The 21724-nt window shown below is 34.4% G+C and overlaps 1 protein-coding gene across 7 annotated transcripts in view; it reads left to right on the top strand.

Annotated features, from left to right (window-relative positions):
* Positions 1-21724, top strand: part of CEP76 (centrosomal protein 76) — a 37317-nt gene that overhangs the window by 11272 nt on the left and 4321 nt on the right. For 4 of the 7 annotated variants that reach the window (XM_029922849.1, XM_029922854.1, XM_029922852.1 and 1 more), the window contains 6 exons: positions 600-788; positions 3484-3650; positions 7656-7989; positions 10753-10970; positions 11362-11477; positions 12025-12512. In XM_029922849.1, the coding sequence (XP_029778709.1) occupies positions 600-788; positions 3484-3650; positions 7656-7989; positions 10753-10970; positions 11362-11477; positions 12025-12056 (1056 nt within the window). In that variant the 3' untranslated portion in view covers positions 12057-12512. Of the gene's footprint in view, positions 1-599; positions 789-3483; positions 3651-7655; positions 7990-10752; positions 10971-11361; positions 11769-12024; positions 12513-21724 lie in introns of those variants that run through there. The other 3 variants (XM_029922850.1, XM_029922855.1, XM_029922851.1) reach the window with 2 other exon arrangements.

The raw sequence follows: 21724 nt of genomic DNA, 5'->3' as shown, positions 1-21724 counted from the left end.
TGTCTTTCTGTTTGGCTTATTTCATTTGGCATGATACCCTTCAGATATGTCCATGTTGTCACAAACGGCAGAATCTTTTTTTTTTTTTATCGCTGAATGATATTCTGTTGTAAATGTAATATCACATTTTCTTTACTTAATTCATCCATTAAAGGAGACTTCAGTTGTTTCCATACCTTGGATATTGTGAGTAATGCTGCAGTGAACATGGATGTGCACATATCTCTTTGAGATACTGATTTCAGTTGCTTCAGATATATATCCAGTAGTGAGATTGCTGAATCACAAGAGTTCAAGTTCTTATTGTCACATGCTTTGGAGTCAGACAGGTTGGGGTTTGAATCCCAGCTCTATTGCAAAATACCTGTAGCTTCAGTTTCTTCATTTATAAAATGAAAACAGTAAGAGATGTTAAAAGGACTAAAAAAAAATTGTATGCACAGCCCTCAGCTGCCTAGTGCTGGATGCCGAGTAAGCACTCAATAAGTGATAGTGTCCAGAATTCTTTTATCCCATATTAACATATTCTAAGGAAAAGTGTTAAAATTGGGGATGATTAATCTTTCATTACAGCTAATATTTTCCTCCTCTCCCCCCAGGATGAAAATGGGATAAATAGACCGGTCTGTTCCTATATTAAACCACTTCGAGCTGGGAGGCTTCTGGATACTCCAAGGCAAGCAGCAAGATTTGTTAATGTCCTTGGTTATGAAAGAGCCCCGGTTATTGGAGGAGGAGGTAAACAGGAACAGTGGTGCACTCTGCTGGCCTTTCTCTGTAGAAACAAGGTATTTACATATGTAATAGAATTGAAAGCAATACATCATAGTTACTGTGAATTTATTGCATTTGAAAATAATTAACTTAGAGAAATGGACATATTGTCCATTTGAACTAGTCAGAATCTTTTGTTTTCAATACATAAAGAAAAAACTTGACATCTTTATTTTCTTGTGCAGTTTCTTATTTAGTATAATGTTTTTGTGAGGTAGAGACAAGTCATATAGTCTTAGAAATTTAGGTATAGCGGTAAATTAAACAGTGAATTAGAGATGGTGTTGGGACCAGAGCCATGGTCTTTCTAGTACTATTTATGTATTAAAATCTACTTAAATGATACAGTTTTTAAAACGAGAAAACGGCAGTCCAAAATGAATGTGGAAAAAAATCTTGGATTTCATGCTTTTTCGTTTAGTATCAAATATAAATATATATTTAAGAATTTGTGTAGGGGCTCCTAGGTGACTCAGTTGGTTGACCATCCAAGTTTGGCTCAGGTCATGATCTCACAGTTTGTAGGTTCCAGTCCCTCACTGGGCTCTGTGCTGACAACGTAGAGCCTGGAGTCAGCTACAGGTGCTGTGTCTTTTTCTCTGCCCCTCCCCCACTCATGCGTGCACTCACTCTCTTTCTCTCTCAACAATAAACATTAAAATATTTTAAAAGACACTTTGTTGATATTTATTAAAAAATAATTTGTGTACATTTATTGGTGTTAAATGAATTTATTTCAGTAAACTAATTTTATAGATTGTAATATTTCCTAATCTGTGTTCTACAAATGTTGATAATATAAAAATAAGACCATCTTTAGCATTTCAGTTCTACCAAAACAGGAAAAAAAGAAATTTCTTTATTGTTTTGAAATAATTTTATTAAGTTTGAGGTTGTATAAATAGTATGAGTATTCATTCACAAGACAAAGCTTATGCAGTAGAACCTATTTAGATTAGAGATTGATTTGTCAGAAGGATTTTATCTTAAAAACAACTGAAAAGTTAAACATTATAAAATAATTATTTTGATTTTTTTCTCAAACTGTGGTTTCCAAAAGTTGCATTTATGGATTTGAGCTTTTTGACTTCACATATAGTAGGAATGGTACATATTTAAAAGTATTATGTAAATCATTCTTTTGCAAAGCAAATAATCATCCCTTTCATTCACTATATTGTTTACCTGAGTTTGTTTAAAGAGAAAGCATATCTTAAAATTAGAAGCTTAAAAATTATTGAGGAAGTTATTCTTACACAAAGCATTTTAAGAGTATAGGTGAAATTTCACATATAATTCTATTGCTGATTTTTTATCTGCTTGTATTTTTATATTTTTCTTCTGTGTATTTATCATTTTTTCCATAATTATAACAGATATAAGTAAAATTTTGTGTCCTGCTTTATAATTTAACATTATGCTATCAACATTTTTCCATGTGTTGCTACAATTTTTATGATCTCCATTTTTAAATGGTTGTATACATAGAGTTTTCTTTAGTTGATTTACAAAATCTACTTAAATATTTTGCCATTGTAGGAAATGTTCCTTTTGGCTACAGTAGGCTTGCTTCCAATTTTTTGATACACTTTTGAGTGAATTTTTTATTGCATATCTTTGGGAGTATTATTTTGAATTTTTTAAACTATAAAATCTCAGTATTATTGGGTGAGAAAGGTTGGATATTATATTTTTCAAAAGTCAATTTGATGACTTTAAAATGCTATTGGTTTTAGTATAGTTATTAAAAAAAACAACAGTGCAGAGCCACTAATACAAAATTTGAGGGGAAAGAAATCATCCCCCATGCTAACACTGAACTTAATCGTTCTTTTTGCTTTTGTATATTATCCATAGTCCTACACTTAAACACATCTTCATATAATTGTAGCCTTACTGTATAGTATCTTAATTTTTTTATAGAATGTTTTCTATTTTAGTGATTTTCATAACATTTTGAATATTTGAAAGTAATATGATAGTCAAAGAAAATTTAGAAAATAGAAGGGAAAATTATAACCTACCATGATTATTGCCATTGTTAGCATTTGTTGTTCTTCCACTTATTTTTCCAGTATTTACTGCCTTAAGATAATCAAATATAGTTACTATAACTCATTGTTTTGAGTATTTTCCCATGTATTTACATTTCTTGATGTATAATTTGTCATCTTGTCTGTTCATGTCCTTTAGCTATTCATCTTTAAAATCTTGCTGCTTTCTATGTTTTATGAGTTCTTATAAACTTTTGATCTGAAAACCCTCTCTTAAAAATTTTTTTTGTAATGTTTATTTTTGAGAGAGAGACAGAATGTGATTGGGAGAGGGACAGAGAGAGGGGGAGACAAAGAATCTAAAGCAGGCTCCAGGCTCTGAGCTGTCAGCACAGAGCCTGTTGTGAGGCTCAAACTCCCAAACTGTGAGATTATGAGCTGAGCCGATATCAGATGCGTAACTGAGCCACCAAGGCGCCTCTGAAAGCCCTCTTGTAAAGTATACATGTTTTGACTGTCAGATTTGTGAGCATTGACTGTGTAAGGTAATTTAGGGTCTTTTAAAATTAGTGTATTTTGCTGCCCCAACCATTGTTTCAGTATAACACTAGACTAATGATTAAAAGTGACAAAATTAATAGTTTCTTAATTATTTTATGTTTGAATATTGATGAGGAAACAACACGAAGGATAAATAATTCGTTTCATTTTCTAGGGTGACTGTGAAGATCATGCTAACCTTCTGTGCAGTCTTCTTCTTGGTTATGGATTAGAAGCCTTTGTCTGTGTTGGGACTAAGGCAAAAGGAATACCTCACGCATGGGTTATGACCTGTGGAACTGATGGAACTGTCACTTTTTGGGAGAGTTTAACAGGACACAGGTTTGTCAACTCAGCTTACAAGATATTAAAATGAAGATGTAAATGTTTTAAATTATAGGCTCTTTACTTATATTAGTGACACTCAAAGGCACATACTGATAATTTTTATTATTAGGTCCTTTTTAATGACTATGTAAAAAATTACTTTTGTTAAAATAGCTGTTAAACTTGAAAAAAATTTGTATACCTAAAATATTCTTTACCAACATGATTTTGGTTAAAAAAATTACATTTTAGTCTTTTTTTAAATTTTTTTAAAAATTTACATCCAAGTTAGCATAGAGTGCAACAGTGATTTCAGGAGTAGATTCCTTAATGCTCCTTACCCATTTAGCCCATCCCCCCTCCCACAACCCCTCCAGTAACTCTCTGGTTGTTCTCCATATTTAAGAGGCTCTTATGTTTTGTCCCCCTCCCTGTTTTTATATTATTTTTGCTTCCCTTTCCTTACATTCATCTGTTCTGTGTCTTAGTCCTCATATGAGTGAAGTCATATGATACTTGTCTTTCTCTGACTGACTAATTTCTCTTAGCATGATACCCTCTAGTTCCATTCATGTTGTTGCAAGTGGCAAGATTTCATTCTTTTTCATTGCTGAGAATTACTCCATTTATATGTGTGTGTGTGTGTGTGTGTGTGTGTGTATACACACCCCACATCTTCTTAATCCATTCATCCATTAATGGACATTTGGGTTCTTTCCATACTTCAGCTATGGTTGATGGCACTGCCATAAACATTGGGGTGCATGTGTCCCTTTGAAACAGCACACCTGTATCCCTTGGATAAATACCTAGTAGTGCAGTTGCTGGGTTGTAGGGTAGTTCTATTTTTAATTTTTTGAGGAACCTCCATACTGTTTTCAGCAGTGGCTGCATCAGTTTGCATTCCCACCAGCAGTGCAAAAGAGATCCTCGTTCTCCATATCCTCGCCAACATCTGTTGTTGCCTGAGTTGTTAACTTTAGCCATTCTGACTGGTGTGAGGTCGTATCTCATTGTGGTTTTGATTTTATTCCCCTGATATTGAGTGATGTTAAACAATTTTTCATGTGTCAGATGGCCATCTGGGTATCTTCTTCAGAGAAGTGTCTCTTTATGTCTTTTGCCCATTTCTTCGCTGAATTATTTGTTTTTTGGGTGTTGAGTTTGAGAAGTTCTTTTTTTATTATATTTTTAATGTTTATTTATTTTTGAGAGAGAGAGAAGACACTACGAGCAGGGGAGGGGCAGAGAGAGGGAGACACAAATCTGAAGCAGGCTCCTGGCTCTGAGTTGTCAGCACAGAGTCTGACTCGGGCCTTGAACTCACAAACTGTGAGATCATGACCTGAACCGAAGTTGGATGCTTAATTGACTGAGCCACCCAGGGGCCCCTGCTAAGTTCTTTGTAGATTTTGGATGCTAACTCTATCTGATATGTCATTTGCAAATATCTTCTCCCATTCTGTTGGTTGCCTTTTAGTTTTGCTGATTGTTCCGTTTGCTGTGCAGAAGCTTTATTTTGATGAGGTCCCAATAATTCATTTTTGCTTTTTTCCCTTACCTCTGGAGACGGGTTGAGTAAAATGTTGCTGTGGCCAAGGTGAAAGAGGTTTTTGCCTTTCTCCCTAGTATCTTGATGGCTTCTTGTCTTGTGTTTAGGTCTTTCATCCATTTTGAGTTTATATTGTGTATGGTGTAAGAAAGTGGTCCAGGTTCATTTTTCTGCATGTTGCAGTCCAGTTTTCCAGGCACTACTTGCTAAAGAGACTGTTTTTATTCCATTGGATATTCTGTTCTGTTTTGTCAAAGATTGATGAGTCATATGCTTTGGGTCCATTTCTGGGTTCTCTATTCTATTCCATTGCTCTGAGTGTCTGTTTTGTGCCAGTACCCTACTGTCTCAATGATTACAGCTTTGTAATACATCTTGAGGTCCGGGATTGTGATGCCTGCAGCTTTGGCTCTCTTTTTCAGGATTGCTTTGGCTATTCGGGGTGTTTTCTGGTTCCATACAAATTTTAGGATGGTTTGTTCTAGCTCTGTCAAGAATGCTGGTGTTATTTTGATAGGGATTGCTTTGAATATGTAGATTGCTTTAGGTAGTATTGACATTTTAACAACATTTGTTCTTCCTGTTCAGGAGCATGGAATATTTTTCCATTTTTTTGTGTCTTTTTCAATTTCTTTCATAAGTTTTCTATAGTAGTCAGTTTATAGATTTTTCACCTCTTCAGTTAGATTTATTCCTAGGTATTTTATAGTTTTTGGTGCAGTTGTAAATGAGATTGATTCCTTGATTTCTCTTTCTGTTGCTTCATTATTGGTGTAGAAGAATGCAACCAGTTTCTGTGCATTGATTTTATATGCTGTGACTTTGCTGAATTCATGGATTAGTTCTAGAAGTTTTTTGGTTGAATCTTTTGGATTTTCCATATAGAGTATCATGTCACCTGCAAAAAGTGAAAGTTTGACCTCCTTCTGTCTTATTTGGATGCCTCTTATTTCTTTGTGTTGTCTGATTGCTGAGGCTGAGACCTCTAATACTATGTTGAATTACAGTGGCGAGAGTGGGCATTCCTGTCTTGTTCCTGACCTTTGGGAGAAAGCTCTCAGATTTTCCCCATTGAGGATGATTTAGTGGTGGGTCTTACATATATATGGGTTTTATGATCTCGAGGAATGATCTTTCTACCCTACTTTCTTAGAGAGTTTTATCAAGAAAGGATGCTGTATTTTGTCAAATGCTTTCTCTGCATTTATTGAGAGGATCATGTGGTTCTTGTCCTTTCTTTTATTGATGTGATAAATATCTTGATTGTTGTATGGATATTGAACCAACCCTGCATCTCCAGTATAAATCCCACCTGGTTGTGGTGAATGATTTTTTTTCATGTATAATTCAGTCTGATTGGCTTATATTTTGTTGAGGATTTTTGCGTCCATGTTCATCAAGGAAATTGGTCTATAGTTCTCCTTTTTAGTGGGGTTTTTGTGTGGTTTTGGAATCAAAGTAATGATTGAAAGAGTTTGGAAGTTTTCCTTCCATTTCTATTTTCTGGAACAACTTCAAGAGAATAGGTATTAACTCTTCTTTAAATGTTTGGTAGAATTCCCCTGGAAAGTCATCTGGTCCTCGACTCTTGTTTTTTTGGGAGATTTTTGACTACTAATTCAATTTACTGGTTATGGTCTGTTACATTTTACTTTTAATTGTGTAATTAATTTAAAAAGTTTAAGTTATCTGTCATCAGATAGAGTTTAATGCTCCTTGCTTCCTAGGTCCATTTCTTTCCTTACCTTCTGCCGAGCACTCTCTTTCAGTTTTTGTTATTCCTGTATGGCTATTCTTAATTTTCCTTTATCTTTTCTTTAAATGTTGGAGTTCCTAAAGGCTCAGCCCTGGGCCATCTTCTCATTTTTCTGTATTTTTCCCTGGTTGATAATCATTTTGGTTAGTTGTGCCTAATAATGTGTAGCTAAATTATTTTAATTGTGTTATCTGAGATGAACATTTTTGATCTTAATGATTATATGTAAGACTGTGTTCTCATGTGAAAGTAGAGTTGATTAAAAAAATTTTTTTTAATGTTTATTATTTAGTTTTGAGAGAGAAAGAGAAAGACAGAGTAAGAGTGGGAAAGGGACAGAGAGAAAGGGTGACAGAGAATCTGAAGCAGGCTCCAGGCTCCGAGCTGTCAGCACAGAGGCCTACATGGGGCTTGAACCCACAAACTGCGAGATCGTGACCTGAGCCGAAGTCAAATGCTTAATCAACTGAGCCACCCAGGCAACCCTGAGTAGAGTTGATTTTTATATCATAATATGTGCTATATAATTATTATAGTTAAAGCATTTAAATTACAATTTAATTTAAATATAAGAAGGAAAAACAAGTATTAAACTCTAGTTTTGGGAAATACTTATGGCCTTAAGTGTTAGAATAATTTTCTTTCTCAATAAGGTTCTGCATTCTTACTTTTTAAGTTCTTATTATATAAAATTATGATTTATTTCTTTTAGGTATATCCACAAACCTGTCAATCCTGATGAATCTCCAGTTGCTGAACAGCCCAAACCATTGTACCCATATCGAACAATTGGTTGTGTTTTCAATCATCAGATGTTCCTGGGGAATTGTCAGCCCTCTGACTCAGTGGAAATCTGTGTGTTTGATTTGAATGATGAATCTAAATGGAAACCCATGAGTGAAGAAGCAATAAAATCTGTCTGTGCCCCAGGAGCTACAACATCCCTTCCTCCCTTTCCCCCTCTATGTGCATCTACAATTGATGCTTCAGTAACGAGTAATGAAATAGAAATCCAGCTAAGGCTACTAGTGTCAGAGCACAGAAAGGTAATTAACACTGAACTTTGTAGTTCCATGTATTTTTTTTCAGTTGTTTATGTATTTAACAGTTTGGGGAGGGGGGCAGGTGGGATAGTGCAGTCACTTTTATCCCTGAACAAAGCAAATTTAACAAAATAAAGGGTAGCAGAGTTCCTGACCTTAGGAAGCTTATAGTTTTCAAAGTCATGAGAGTTAAGTTCTGAGACTCAAAAATTTCCAAATATACCAATACTTGTACTTTTTTTCCCTTTTAAGTTTATGTAGTTTGAGAGAGATGGAATCCCAAGCAGGCTCCATTCTGTCAACACACAGCCCAATGCTGGATTTCCTCTCAAGAACCTTGAGATCAAGAGTTCTTGACCTGAACTGAAATCAAGAGTTAGGCTTAACTGACTGAGCCACCTAGCACCCCTGCCAATACTTTTAGAGTTTCTTCCTTCTAGAAATGAAGAGTAGTGAACTAGTTCAGATTTTGTTAAATACCACTGTTTTGATTTATTTTGTGAAATACTTATTCATATTATTCCCCATGAAAATATTGGGTTATAATTTTTCATATTCATTTTTTTCCAGGTTTTGTTTTTTCTTCCTATTACACTAACTTAGGTAGATGTAAAATTATATCCTTCTAGCTTTAATTTGCATTTCCCTGATTACTAATGAGATCAAACCTCTTATTTCTTAGCTATTTTGATATCTTTTGTAATGTACATTAAAGAAGACATAAAAAGCATTAATCATAAAGGAAAAGATTTGTGTATTTTAAGAATTTTTGTTCATCATAATAAACCTGTCAGAGACTGAAAAGAACAGCACTGGATTGGGAAAAGTTATTTCAACACATATAACCAATAAAGGACTAGAATCCCAGAAGATTTATTTCTAATTCACCTTTTGGGATTTGCTAATAGATTCCCTACCTCTGATGAATCCTTTTTTCTGCGTTTCTTGAGGCCATCAAAGGCAAACTGATATATCATATATGTTCTCCGGGCTCCCAGTTACTATAAACTTTGGCCTCTAAAATCTGCCATACTTACTTGCTAACTCATCAAGGCATTTCAAAGTATATTTTGGAAAATATTTAGCCTGGTATTTGTAGTTGTCAGCAGTAGGTTGGTCAAGGATCTAGTTCACTATGCTGCTGAAAGTCCCTCATTACTGCCTCTTTCCCTCTATCACTCATACTGCCTATTAGTTTTCCTAGGTTTTGTTACAAACAAAACCAGTATTTTATTATAGTATAAGAATTTGAATGGAGAAGGAAAACAGGGGTGCCTGACTGGGTCAGTTGGTTAAGCATCCGACTCTTGATCTCAGCTCAGGTCATGATCTCCTGGTTCATGAGTTGGAGCCCCACCTCATGCTCTGTACTGACAGTGCAGAGCCTGCTTGGAATTCTGTCTGTCTCTCACAGCCTCTTCCCAGCTTGTGTGGTCTCTCTCTCGCAAAATAAATAAACTTTAAAAAGTTATTCTTTATTATTGTTTTTGGTTTATTTGATTTCTTTTGAGAAAGAGAGTGTATGTGCATGAACGGGAGGGGCAGAGAGAGGGAGAGAATCCCAAGCAGGCTCTGCTCAGACATCCTGACCTGGGGTTTAAATCTACAACCTTGGGATCACAACCTGAGCCAAAATCAAGAATTGGACACTTAACTGACTGAGCCACCCAGGCACCCCCTGAAAAAAATAAAAAGAGAGAACAAAACTGAGCTAGATACCAGTGTTGATCACTAAATTAATAGCGCCTATAAATCAGCAAGTGAGATTTATTTTTTGCCACTAGAAACAGATAGATGATCTTGAACCTTTGGGGTCACTTGAAACCAGTTAAAACCTTGAATGCAAAATTAAGAAATGCTAGAGATACATTGTGATATCAAAATATTTAGAATTTTGAGGTTTTTTATGTTTGTAACTTTCTAAAATGTCAGAGTGTGTAGATATTTGTAGTTTCTCTGATGCTGTAAATGAAATTATAATTGCCCTCAACATTCCGTAGAAACATATTTTAACCTCCCTGAGGGCCTATAGCATGTCTTTTTACCTTTATATCTTCTAACAGTACAAAAGTTGTTTTTTTTAAGAGTAAATGCTCAATAAATACTTGAACTTAATTTTACATGCAATTTATTTGTTAACTTTTCTCCCCTAGCACAGTTGGAATTTATGTTGGAGCAATCAAATTAAGCAGAATCAGTCTTACTATTTAAAGTCAAAATGTGATTTCAAAATTTAGTGACACTGTGTTTTTCATAATAGGACTGTTCCATATGATCTTTTCTAGTGTATATTAAGGAACTATAGGATTCTGAAGCCTTTGCTAACTTCATTGTACTGAAAATTTTTCGTTTAGGGGCACCTGGGGAGCTCAGTCTTGTGTCTGACTCTTATTTTCAGCTCAGGTCATGATCTCATGGTTTGTGAGATTGAGTCCCATGTCAAGCTCTGTGCTGACAGTGTGGAGCCTGCTTGGGATTCTCTCTCTGTCTCTGTCTGTCTCTCCCTCTCAAATTAAATAAATAAATAAATAAATAAATAAATAAACAAACTTAAAAAAATTTTTTTCTCTCAGAAGTAAAACCAGATACCTGTAGTTCCTTTTATTTCTTATTTGTATGTGCCTTTATAATAATTACTAGAAAGTTTAAAAATTTATGATGGTTTTAAGAATGTTTTCTTGGCATATGTCAACACTTAAAATTGGTTTTTAAAATATAAGTGTGTTTCACCTTTTCTTTTTTTCTTTTGTCTTTTGATTGCTATAGGATCTTGGTCTCACTACAGTTTGGGAAGACCAGCTTTCCTATCTCTTATCACCAGCTTTGGCTTCTTATGAATTTGAGCGTACAACAAGTATATCTGCAGGCAATGAAGAATTTCAAGATGCCATAAGGAGGGCTGTACCTGATGGTCACACGTTTAAAGGGTTTCCAATACATTTTGTATATAGAAATGCAAGGCGTGCATTTGCCACATGTCTTCGGTAAGGTACAATTTTTGAATTTATAAATGTTATTATTGACTTACCAATTTTAGCAATCTGTTAGTCTGTTTTTTTTAGGAAATGACTTTAGAATCACGTGATTTCTTTGCCTTGCCACAGATTGGGAGTCTGAAATGTAGCTTTAGGTAGTTGGATAATTTTCCCATTTATTTTGGTGCGATATCAGTTGAAGAGTTCTTATCTTTTCTAGTGTAATTTTTAAAATTTATACACTGTGAGGAAATGTTCTATAATTTGAAGGGCTTAACCAAAATTACAGGCTGTTGGTAGCAGAGAGAGGATTTTTAAAAATTATTTTAAATACTGACTTACTTGAAAAAAAAAAACCTATGTATATTTCTTAATTGAATAAATTTTTTTTCATCTGTAGGTCTCCTTTCTGTGAAGAAATAATTTGTTGTCGTGGAGACCAAGTGCGACTGGCAGTTCGTGTCCGAGTGTTTACTTACCCTGAATCTGCATGTGCTGTTTGGATCATGTTTGCTTGTAAATATCGCTCGGTATTATAGGACTAACCTTTCTATAAGAATACATCTCTATTTTATCGGAATTTTACACATTGTACATTACTAGCTCTTTAGAGGTTCATTATTTTAAAAATCATATTCCAGCTTGGATGTCCTATTTTACTATTGTATATACCTGACTGATAATGTTTGAAAGAAATCATGTATGTATTTAAAACTTAAGAATGAAAAACTTGTATAAATCTGAGTGGAATTTAGTATAAATTAAGTGTATATTTTATTTTAATAAATGTTACCTTATTTACAGTTATTCAGTAGTTTAAATATGAATATAAATTTTACCTAGTTTTCTTTGTATTAACAGGCAATCGGATATTTATTTGTCTGAGGGTTTGAGCCATAGTAAAATCAATATGGATCATTATTTTTTCATAGATTAAATGGGATTATTTTATATAAATTAGAAAATAACCTCATAACAGATTAATTTATTAGGTGAAATATATTTGATGAATTATCACTTTAGTAGTTTACCTATGGCTATTGGGATATTTGTGACTTTCCAGGGATTTATGGGAAGACTTTGATGCAAGAATAGGAAAACCTACCAGAAAACATAAATATTAATTACAAAAGAAACCTCACAGAAAAGTACGTGAATAATTATACTCTTTTATTATGATACTGATAGTAAAATCAATATGGATCATTATTTTTTCATAGATTAAATGGGATTATTTTATATAAATTAGGAGAAAATAACCTCATAACAGATTAATTTATTAGGTGAAATATATTTGATGAATTATCACTTTAGTAGTTTACCTATGGCTATTGGGATATTTGTGACTTTCCAGGGATTTATGGGAAGACTTTGATGCAAGAATAGGAAAACCATACCAGAAAACATAAATATTAATTACAAAAGAAACCTCACAGAAAAGTACGTGAATAATTATACTCTTTTATTATGATACTGATAACCTGTTTTCTATAATTAAATTTTTTTATGTTTATTTTTTTGAGAGAGAGAGAGAGAGAGAGAGAGTGCAAGCAGGGGAAGGGCAGAGAGACAGGGAGACACAGAATTTGAAGCAGGCTTCAGGTTCTGAGTTGTCACCACAAAGCCCAACGCAAGGCTCAAACTGATCTATGAGATCATGACCTGAGCCGAAGTTGGACGCTCAACTAACTGAGCCACCCAGTTTTCTAATTATAGAAAAACCCTTGTTTTCTATAATTAATATAGCAGTCTGTTGCTAATTTTCTATAGACAAAGGATTCATTATTAGCTTCTTCATGAATTCCATCTTATGAACCCATGTTTGTTTTTCTTTTTTCCCTTTTTCATTGTGATAAAAACATCAGTGTATATGTAACTTCTAAATTGGAGAATCATTTTGTGAGGCCATTGGAAAATAAGCATATGTGGGGGACTCCATGCGATACTTGTTTTAAAATCAAGCAAGTTTTCTTTTTTTATAAAGTTTTTTAATGTTAATTAAAAATTATTTTTTATTTTTTTAATTTATTTTTGAGAGAGAGAGAGAGAGACAGCGTGTGCAGGGGAGGTCAGAGAGAGAGGGAGACACAGAATCTGAAACAGGCTCCAGGCTCTGAGCTAGCTGACAGCACAGAGCCTGACATGGGGCTTGAACCTACGAACCATGAGATCATGATCTACCTGAGCCAAAGCCAGACGCTTAACTGACTGAGCCACCCAGGCGCCCCTTTAATGTGAATTTTTGAGAGAGAGAGAGAAAGCGCATGCGAGAGACGGGCAGCAAGCGAGAGGGAGACAGAATCCAAAGCAGGTTCAATCCAGCCTCTGAGCTGTCAGCACAGAGCCCAACGTGGGGCTCGAATTCATGAACTGCAAGATTATAGCCTGAGCCGAAGTCAGATGCTTAACTTACTGAGTCAACCAGATGCTCCTAAAATTGAGCAAGTTTTACAAGTGAGCAACAGTGAATATTAAAAAAGCTATAGCAGTTTGACTTTTTGTGAGAAGCTGCATGATGTGGTAGATTTGACTGTCCATTCACCACCTCTTGTGCACAGTTCTTGATTCAGTTGCTTTATCCATTGGTCTTTTTAAGAAAGCAGCTGTGTAAGTTTTTCTTTTCATCACTTTATTTCACCATTGCAAATAAAGTGATTTAATGTTTTTTAAAAGAATTAAAATCTAGAGATACCCTAAAATTTACCTTTTGTTTATTTTTATGTATGATAAATATTTATGATTTAGCTTGCCTAAAAAGTTTGAAAATGTCCCTCTTCTCAATTGTCTTTGAAAACAATAATCAGAACGTTTATTGTGAGACTGACATGATTTTATAGAGAATTAGCAAAATAAGAATTAAGACTTTTTTATTCTGTTGCCAAAATTACTCATAAAGCTATCAATAGAGAAAATTGCTTATAATTTTCAACTTTTGGAACAAACTATTTATGAGGCAGACTGTGTTAAGATCTAGGCTGTGTTATCATTGAGGCTGGGCTTCCTGCCTTACTATACCAGAGTAACACATGTATTCATAACGTAATCTTTGATATACATTCTAAAATAAATTGCCTTTTTATGCACTTTAATAGAGTCTGGCATTAATAATTTTCTGTAAAGGTGGTTTATTTCAAAAGATTATTTCAGTGCATTTATCATTAGAATTCTCTTATTAATAATTTTTCTTTTAAAAAGATATATTTATCTTGTCTATTTAGCTGTCATAAAAGTTGTTTTCCTAGTAAAAATGTAAAGTTTTTTAATATAATGTCTTGAATATGAATTCTGACAATATGTACACTAATATAGTTCCCTATATATATGTGAGTATGTATAATATATAGGTGTATTTATTTAGTAGAAGACTATCAGAAACCTAAAAACTTCACTACTCAAGCATGAACTGGTTGAATAAATTTATTAAATTTTAGTTCCAACCAAGTGAACACTCCCAAGTGCTGTTAAATTTTTTTCTTGTATTGAGGTATACATTTTTTTTATATGATCTGCAAAAACACATCGATAACCTGGAAAGTATACATATTTGAAACCCAGTTTTCTACTTTTTAACAAAGACAACTTTTGAACCAAATGAAGAGTAGGCTTTATATTTGAAAAAACTATTACCATTAAAGTAGTATTCTATGCCATAGAGCTAGCCAGCAGGAGGCATTAGTTATACACCATCGGTTGTTTAAACTAACCCATTCACACGTCTGATTTCATGCTGTACTAAACAGGAACATAGTTTAGGTTAGATTACAGTTTAGCTAACAGTTTCATACTTTCTACTTAATGGAGATAAGTACAGGAATTAGATGATCTGTTTTTTAACGTCCTCTTAACTTTTAAACCAATGGAAAAGTTGCATTGTTTTTGAGCTGTTGGTAGTTGAAAAAGAATTTGAGATTAGCCAAAGCCTTTATAAAATATTAAAAACAAAATAGTCAAATATATAAACTAGAAGCCATCTAATTTTGAAGACCCTTTCTTGTTTATAGCATATTCTACATTTAAAACACAAGTTCAGTTATAATCATTAATGCATTGAAATGTGGGTATTAATTGTTTAATATTTTCTTCTGAGATTTGGTTGACCTAGTCCTTGTACTTACATTTGACCTGTATTAGGTATGTGAATTCACTACATGACACCAGTGTTGAAATAGTCATGGATATTAGAAGGGAAGATAGAGGAGGTTATTAGTTAGTTGGTCATTAGTTCACATATATTCTTAGGAAAGATTGCTTTCTCTGATTCTATGGAATTTAGACTTGTACTAATACTCTAAAACAGACATTCCCTAGTGTTTTTCAAAGTAGCTTTTTTTTTTTTTTTGGTTTTCGTCTATAATTAGAGTTTTAACTACCTTTATACTTATGCTATTTTTACATGTGATTTAATACTTCATGGCTTTGAATTAGAGGATTTTGGACTTGAATGGAATCTTAGGTCTTCTAGTCCACTTAATTTATATAATAATGAAATGGAGATCTAGAGAAATGAAGTTGCCTGTTCAAAGATAATATTTCTATTAGCAGATCAGTTCTAGAGCCAAGTTCTGACTTTGATTTTACTTCTTTTTGCTGTATGTCTGTACAAAATGAGTTTTTCTCTAGCATTTCTAGGTATGACCAAGTAACCCATATAGTATGGAAAGTTTTCTTTTTAGGGGAGCTATCCAAGACATAGGGATATGGAAGACACCAGTCTTTATGGTAGTTATCACATAGCCTATCAAAAATTTCGGTAATATTTAGGGTATCAAGTCAATGTCTTAGAGGGGCAGTGAGCTACTTGAGATTTATTGTGGTGTAGAATTCAACTATTTGTATACTTAAGAGATTCAATAAACTGACATACAGGAGTAGTACCCACTAACGCATCTAGAAAATACTTCAGTCATATTCAGTCTATTAGAGAATTAATTCTGAAATCCATTTATTTACAAATTAGGTGTTTGACTGCTTGGCACTGAACTTTTACAAAATCTTTTCCTTGTACAAAATGTACAGTGAGGGAATGGGAGCAATGGTAGTAAAAAACATAAGATGATCAGAGCGCCTGGGTGGCTCAGTTGGTTGAGCATCCGACTTCGGCTCAGGTCATGCTCTCACAGTTTGTGGGTTTGTGGGTTCGAGACCGCATTGGGCTCTCTGCTGACAGCTCAGAAGCTGGAGCCTGCTTTGGATTCTGTGTCTCCCTCTCTCTCTGCCCCTTCCCTGCTCACGCTCTGTTTCTGTCTCAAAAATAAATAAACATTTAAAAAAATTAAAAAAAAGTAAGATGATCATCAGAAGTTAAATCTAGTTGATTTGAACATAAGTAAAACATTTTACCACTAATTTTAACAGCTTTATTAATATAATTTGTCTACTATACAATAAACCATTTTAAAGTATGTAATTCAAAAAAGTATATAATTCAGTGGTTTGTACCATAGTCAGACATATATGCAACCATCATCAATCAATTTTAGAACATTTTATCACCTCAAAGAGAAACTCTGTACCCTTTAGCTATTACTCTCCTATCTTCCCTCTTTGCCTCCTAGCTCTAAGTGACCACTAATCTACTTTCTATGTATATTTCTCTATCTTGATCTTCTCATGAATGCAATCATACATGGTCTTTTTTGACTGGCTTCTTTCACTTAGCATAATGTCTTTAAGATTTATCCATGTTGTAGCATGTATCATTATGTCATACCTTTTTATGGGCAAATTTTCCATTGCATAGATACATCATATTTGTTTATTAGTTGGTAGACATTTTGGTTTTTTCCACCTTGTGGCTAAATAATGCTGCTATAAACTTTTCTGTCCAAGGTTTCGTGTGGGCATGTGTCTTCATTTCTCTTGAGTATATACCTAGGAGAAGAATTGCTGGGTTACTATGATAATTAACATTTTAGTGGAATGCCAAATAGATTTCTAGAGCAGCTGTACCACTTTCCAATCCCACCAGCAGTGGATGAGGGTTCTGATTTCTTCACATTCTTGCCAACACCTTGTTATTACCTGAATCTGATTCTAGTCATCCTAGGGGGTGTGAAGTGGAATCTCCCTGTGGTTTTTATATGCATTTCCCTAAGGGCTAATAAAGCTGAGCTTTTTTTTTTTTTCCATGTGCTTATTGGCCATTTGTAGATCTTTGAAGAAATGTCTATTTGGATCCATTGCCCATTTTTACGTTGGGTTGTCTTTCTATTACTGAGTTGTAAGAGTCCTTAATAATTTTAAATATGTCTCCTATCAGATAATATGATTTGTCTATGTTTTCTTCCATTCTGTGGGTTGTCTTCATTTTCTTGATTGTGTCTTTAAAGTACTAAAGTTTTTAATTTTGACAAAGGCCAATGTATCTGTTTTGTGGTTGTTGCTCTGACTTTTATTGTCCTATCTAAGAATCCATTGCCAAATCTAAGGTGATGAAGATTTACCCCTGTGTTTTCTTCTAAGAGTTTTATGGTATTAGCTCTTAGGTCTTTGATCCCTTTTCAGTTAATTTTGTGTATGTTGTCAGGTAACATTCTTCATTCTTTTGCATATAAATATTGAGGTATTTTATCACCATTTGTTGAAAAGACTATTCTAAAGAATGATCTTGACACCCTTGTCAGTTGACAAAAGATGTAGGAGTAGAGAGTTACGATTCTCTGTTGATATTGTGCCAGTCTTTTTTTTGTTCCCCTACCACACATTTTAATTATCTATTGCTTTGTTGTACATTTTGAAACTGGGAAGTTTGAGGGGGTGCATGGCTAGCTCGGTTGGTTAAGTATGTGACTCTTGATCTTGGGGTTGTGAGTTCAAACCCCATGTTGGGTGTAGACCTTAATTTAAAAGAAAATGAAATTGGGAATTGTGAGAGTCCTCCAACTTTGTTCTTTTCCAAGATTGTTTTGGCTATTTTGAGTCTTCTGCAATTCCATATGAATTTTGGAATCAGCTTGTCAATTTCTATGAAACCCCCAAAGTTTTTTGTTTTGTTAGTTTGTTTCAGGAGTAGAATTCAGCGATTCATTTATCACTTACATATAACACCCAATGCTCATCACAAGTGCCCTCCTTATTGCCCATCACTCATCTAGTCCATCTCCCACCTACCTCCCTCTGTCAACCCTTTAGTTCTCTGTCATTAAGAGTCTCCTGTGGTTTGTTTCCCTCTCTTCTCTTCCCTCCCTTTTCCCACGTTAATCTGTTTTGATTCTTAAATTCTACATGGGTGAAATCATGGTATTTGTCTTTCTATCATGGACTTATTTCACTTAGCATAACATATTCTAGCTCCATTCATATCATTGCAAATGGCAAGATCAGACTCCAGAATTCTAAAAGGGATTGCCTTGAATTTGTGGATTGGTTTGGGCAATATTGCTATTTTTTCTTTCTTTTTTTATAAAGTTGTCTTCATGCCCAACAGGAGGCTTGAATTCATAATCCTGAGATCAAGAGTTGCATGTTTTACCAAATGAGCCAGTCAGGTTCCCCTTGGGGAGTATTGCCATCTTAACAATGTTAAGTTGTTTGATTTATGAGCATGGGTTGTTTTCCCATTTATTTTAAATCTTTAATTTTCCTCAATGATGTTTTGTAGTTTTCAGAATATAAGTTTTGTACTTTTGTTAAATGTATTCCCATTTTACCTTTTTGATACTGTTGTAAATGTTTTCTCTGTGTCATTTTTGTCTTGTTCATTGCAAGTGAATAGAAGTACAATTGATTTTTTTAAAATTTATTTTTGAAAGACAGAAAGAGCACGCGAGCAGGGGAGGGTCAGAGAGAGAGGGTCAGAGAATCTGAAGCAGGCTCCAGGCTCTGAGCTAGTTGTCAGCACAGAGCCCGATGTGGGGCTCGAACCCACGAACTGTGAGATCATGACCTGAGCCGAAGCCAGATGCTTAACCGACAGCCACCCAGGTGCCCCTCAATTGATTTTTGTATGTGATCTTGTATCATGCAACCTTGCTGACCTCATTTAGTAATTAATTCTAACAGATTTTTTTAGTGCTTCTTAGGATTTTCTTTATACACAATGATGACACCTGCAAATAGAAGTAGTTTTAATTCTACATTCCCAATCTAGATGTCATTCATTCATTCATTCATTCATTTGCCTAATTGCTCTGGCTAGTACCTCCAACACAGTGTTGAAGAGAAGTGATAGCAGATATTCTTGTCTTGTTCATGATGTTAGGGGAAATCATTCTTTCACCATTAACTATGATGTTAATTTTTTTTCACAGATGCCCTTTATCAGATTGAGGAAGTTCCCATCTAACTCCTAGCTATGTTTATTTTTATCATGAAAGGGTATTGGATTTTTGTCAGATGCCCTTTCTGCATCTCTTGAGATGATCATGTGATTTTTGTTTCTTATTTATTGATATAATGTATTACATGACTTGATTTTCAAATGTTAAACCAGCTTTGAAATTCTGGGATAAACTGTACTTGGTCATGGTGTATAATCCTTTTTATATACTGCTATATGTTCAGTTTGCTAGTATTTTGATGAGGATTTTTTTGGCCTGTATTCCTAAGAAATACTGATTTGTAGTTTTCTTGTGTTAATCTTTGTCTGATTCTGATATCAGGATAATACCGGTCTCCTAAAATGAATTGGGAAGTGTTCCTCACATCTGTTTTTTGGAAGAGTTTGTGAAAAGTTGATTTCGTTTTCACTTTAATTAGTAGAATTCAGAAATCATCTGGTCCTGGGCTTTATGAGTAGTTTTTTTATTACTAACTCAATTGCTTCACTTGCTGTAGGTCTATCCAGATTGCCTATTTCTTCTTGAGGCAGTTTTGATAGTTTGTCTTTCTAGGAATTTATTCATTTCATCTAAGATATCTAATTTTGGTGTACAGTTGTTCATAGTATTTCTTCCTAATCCTTTTTATATCTGTAAGGTCAGTGGTGATGATTCCTCTTTCTGATTCTACTAATGAGAATCTTCTCTCTCTTTTTTTCCTCCAATGTTGTTGATCTTAACAAAGAACTAGGCTTTGGTGTCTGATTTTTCTTTGTTGTTTTTCTATTCCTTTTTCATTCATTTCTACCCTGATCTTTATTATTTCTGTCCTCCTTCTTGCTTTAGGTTTAATTGTACTTCTTTTTCTAATATCTTAAGGTGGAAGGTTAGGTTCTTGACTTGAGATCTTTCTTTTTTCTTAACATAGTCATTTATAACTATAAATTTTCCTGTAAGCACTCCTTTATATGCATCTCAGAAATTTTGTCATGTTTTCTTTATTTTCACCCATCTCAAAGTATTTTCTGATGTCTCTTTTGATTCCTTTGACCCATTGGCTACTTAGGAGTGTGTTAATTTCCATGCGTTTGTGGGTTAACCATTTTTTTCTCCTGCTATTGATTTCTAATTTCATTCTATTATGGCCAGGGAACATACTTTGTATTATTTCTATCCTCTTAAATTTATTGAGGTTTGTTTTGTGGCTTACCATATAGTTTATCCTGGAGAATGGTCACATGTGCATTAAGAGAAAAAGGATATTCTGTTGCTGGGTTGAGTGTCCTATAGATGTCTGTTAGGTCTAGTTGTTTATAGTGTTCAGACATATCCTTGTTTATGTATCCATTAATGATTTACATTCTTATTGTTCAGTCATTAATGAAAGAGTATTAAAGTCCTCCAACTATTTTTTTAATTTACATTTATTTATTTTGAGGGAGAGGGAGTGAGAGAATCAATCCCAAGCAGGCTCAGTACTAACAGTTTAATGTAGCACTTGAATTCACAAACCATGAGATCATGACCTGTGTCGAAATTAAGAGTTGGATGCTTAAACAACTGAGCCACCCAAGTGCCATTAAAATCCTCCAACTATTACTGTTGAATTGTTTATTTCTACCAATATTCCTTTCAGGTTTTGCTTCATGTATTTTGGTGCTCTCAAATATATGATTGTAATTGTTATGTGCATATATCCTTGTTTAAATGTCCCTTTTTGTCTCCAATAATATTTTTGTTTTAAAGTCTAATTTTTCTGATATTAGTAAAGCTTTCTTGTGGTTGCTGTTTGCATGATTATATCTTCTTCTATCCTTTAACTTTTGGTCATTTCATATCTTTCAGTATAAAGTGTATCCCTTGTATGTGGCATATAGTCAAATCTTACTTTTTTCCCCCAGTTTGACAGCCTCTGCTTTTTTGTCTGGATTTCATTTTATTTAAAAAATTTTTTTAATGTTTTAAATTTGTTTTTGAGAGAGAGAGACAGCACGAACAGGGAAAGGTCAGAGATAGGAGACATAGAATCCAAAGACAGCCTCCAGACTCCAAGCTAGCTGTCAGCACAGAGCCCGATGCGGGGCTCAAACCCTCGAACTGTGAGGTCATGACCTGAGCTGAAGACGCTTAACCAACTGAGCCACCCAGGCGCCCCTTTTGTCTGGATTTTAAATCCATTCACATTTAATGTTCTTATTGATATAGCTGGGTTTAATGTCGGCCATTTAACTTTTTGTTTTCTTTGTGTTGCATGCCTTTTTTATTCCTTTGTTTCCCCTTTACTGCCTGCTTTTGCATTAAGTGAATATTTTTTTTCCATAATATTTTATTGTCAAATTGTTTTCCATACAACACCCAGTGCTCTTCCCCTCAAGTGCCCTCCACCATCACCACCACCTGTCTTCCCCCCTCCCCCCTCCCCCCCAACCCTCAGTTCATTCTCAGCATTCAATAGTCTCTCAAGTTCTGCATCCCTCTCTCTCCCCAACTCTCTCTCCCTCCTCC

The sequence above is a fragment of the Suricata suricatta genome, chromosome 14 (assembly GCF_006229205.1).
Source record: "Suricata suricatta isolate VVHF042 chromosome 14, meerkat_22Aug2017_6uvM2_HiC, whole genome shotgun sequence".
Classification (NCBI taxonomy): Eukaryota; Metazoa; Chordata; class Mammalia; order Carnivora; family Herpestidae; genus Suricata; species Suricata suricatta.
This window is presented reverse-complemented; position numbering and strand designations above follow the sequence as displayed.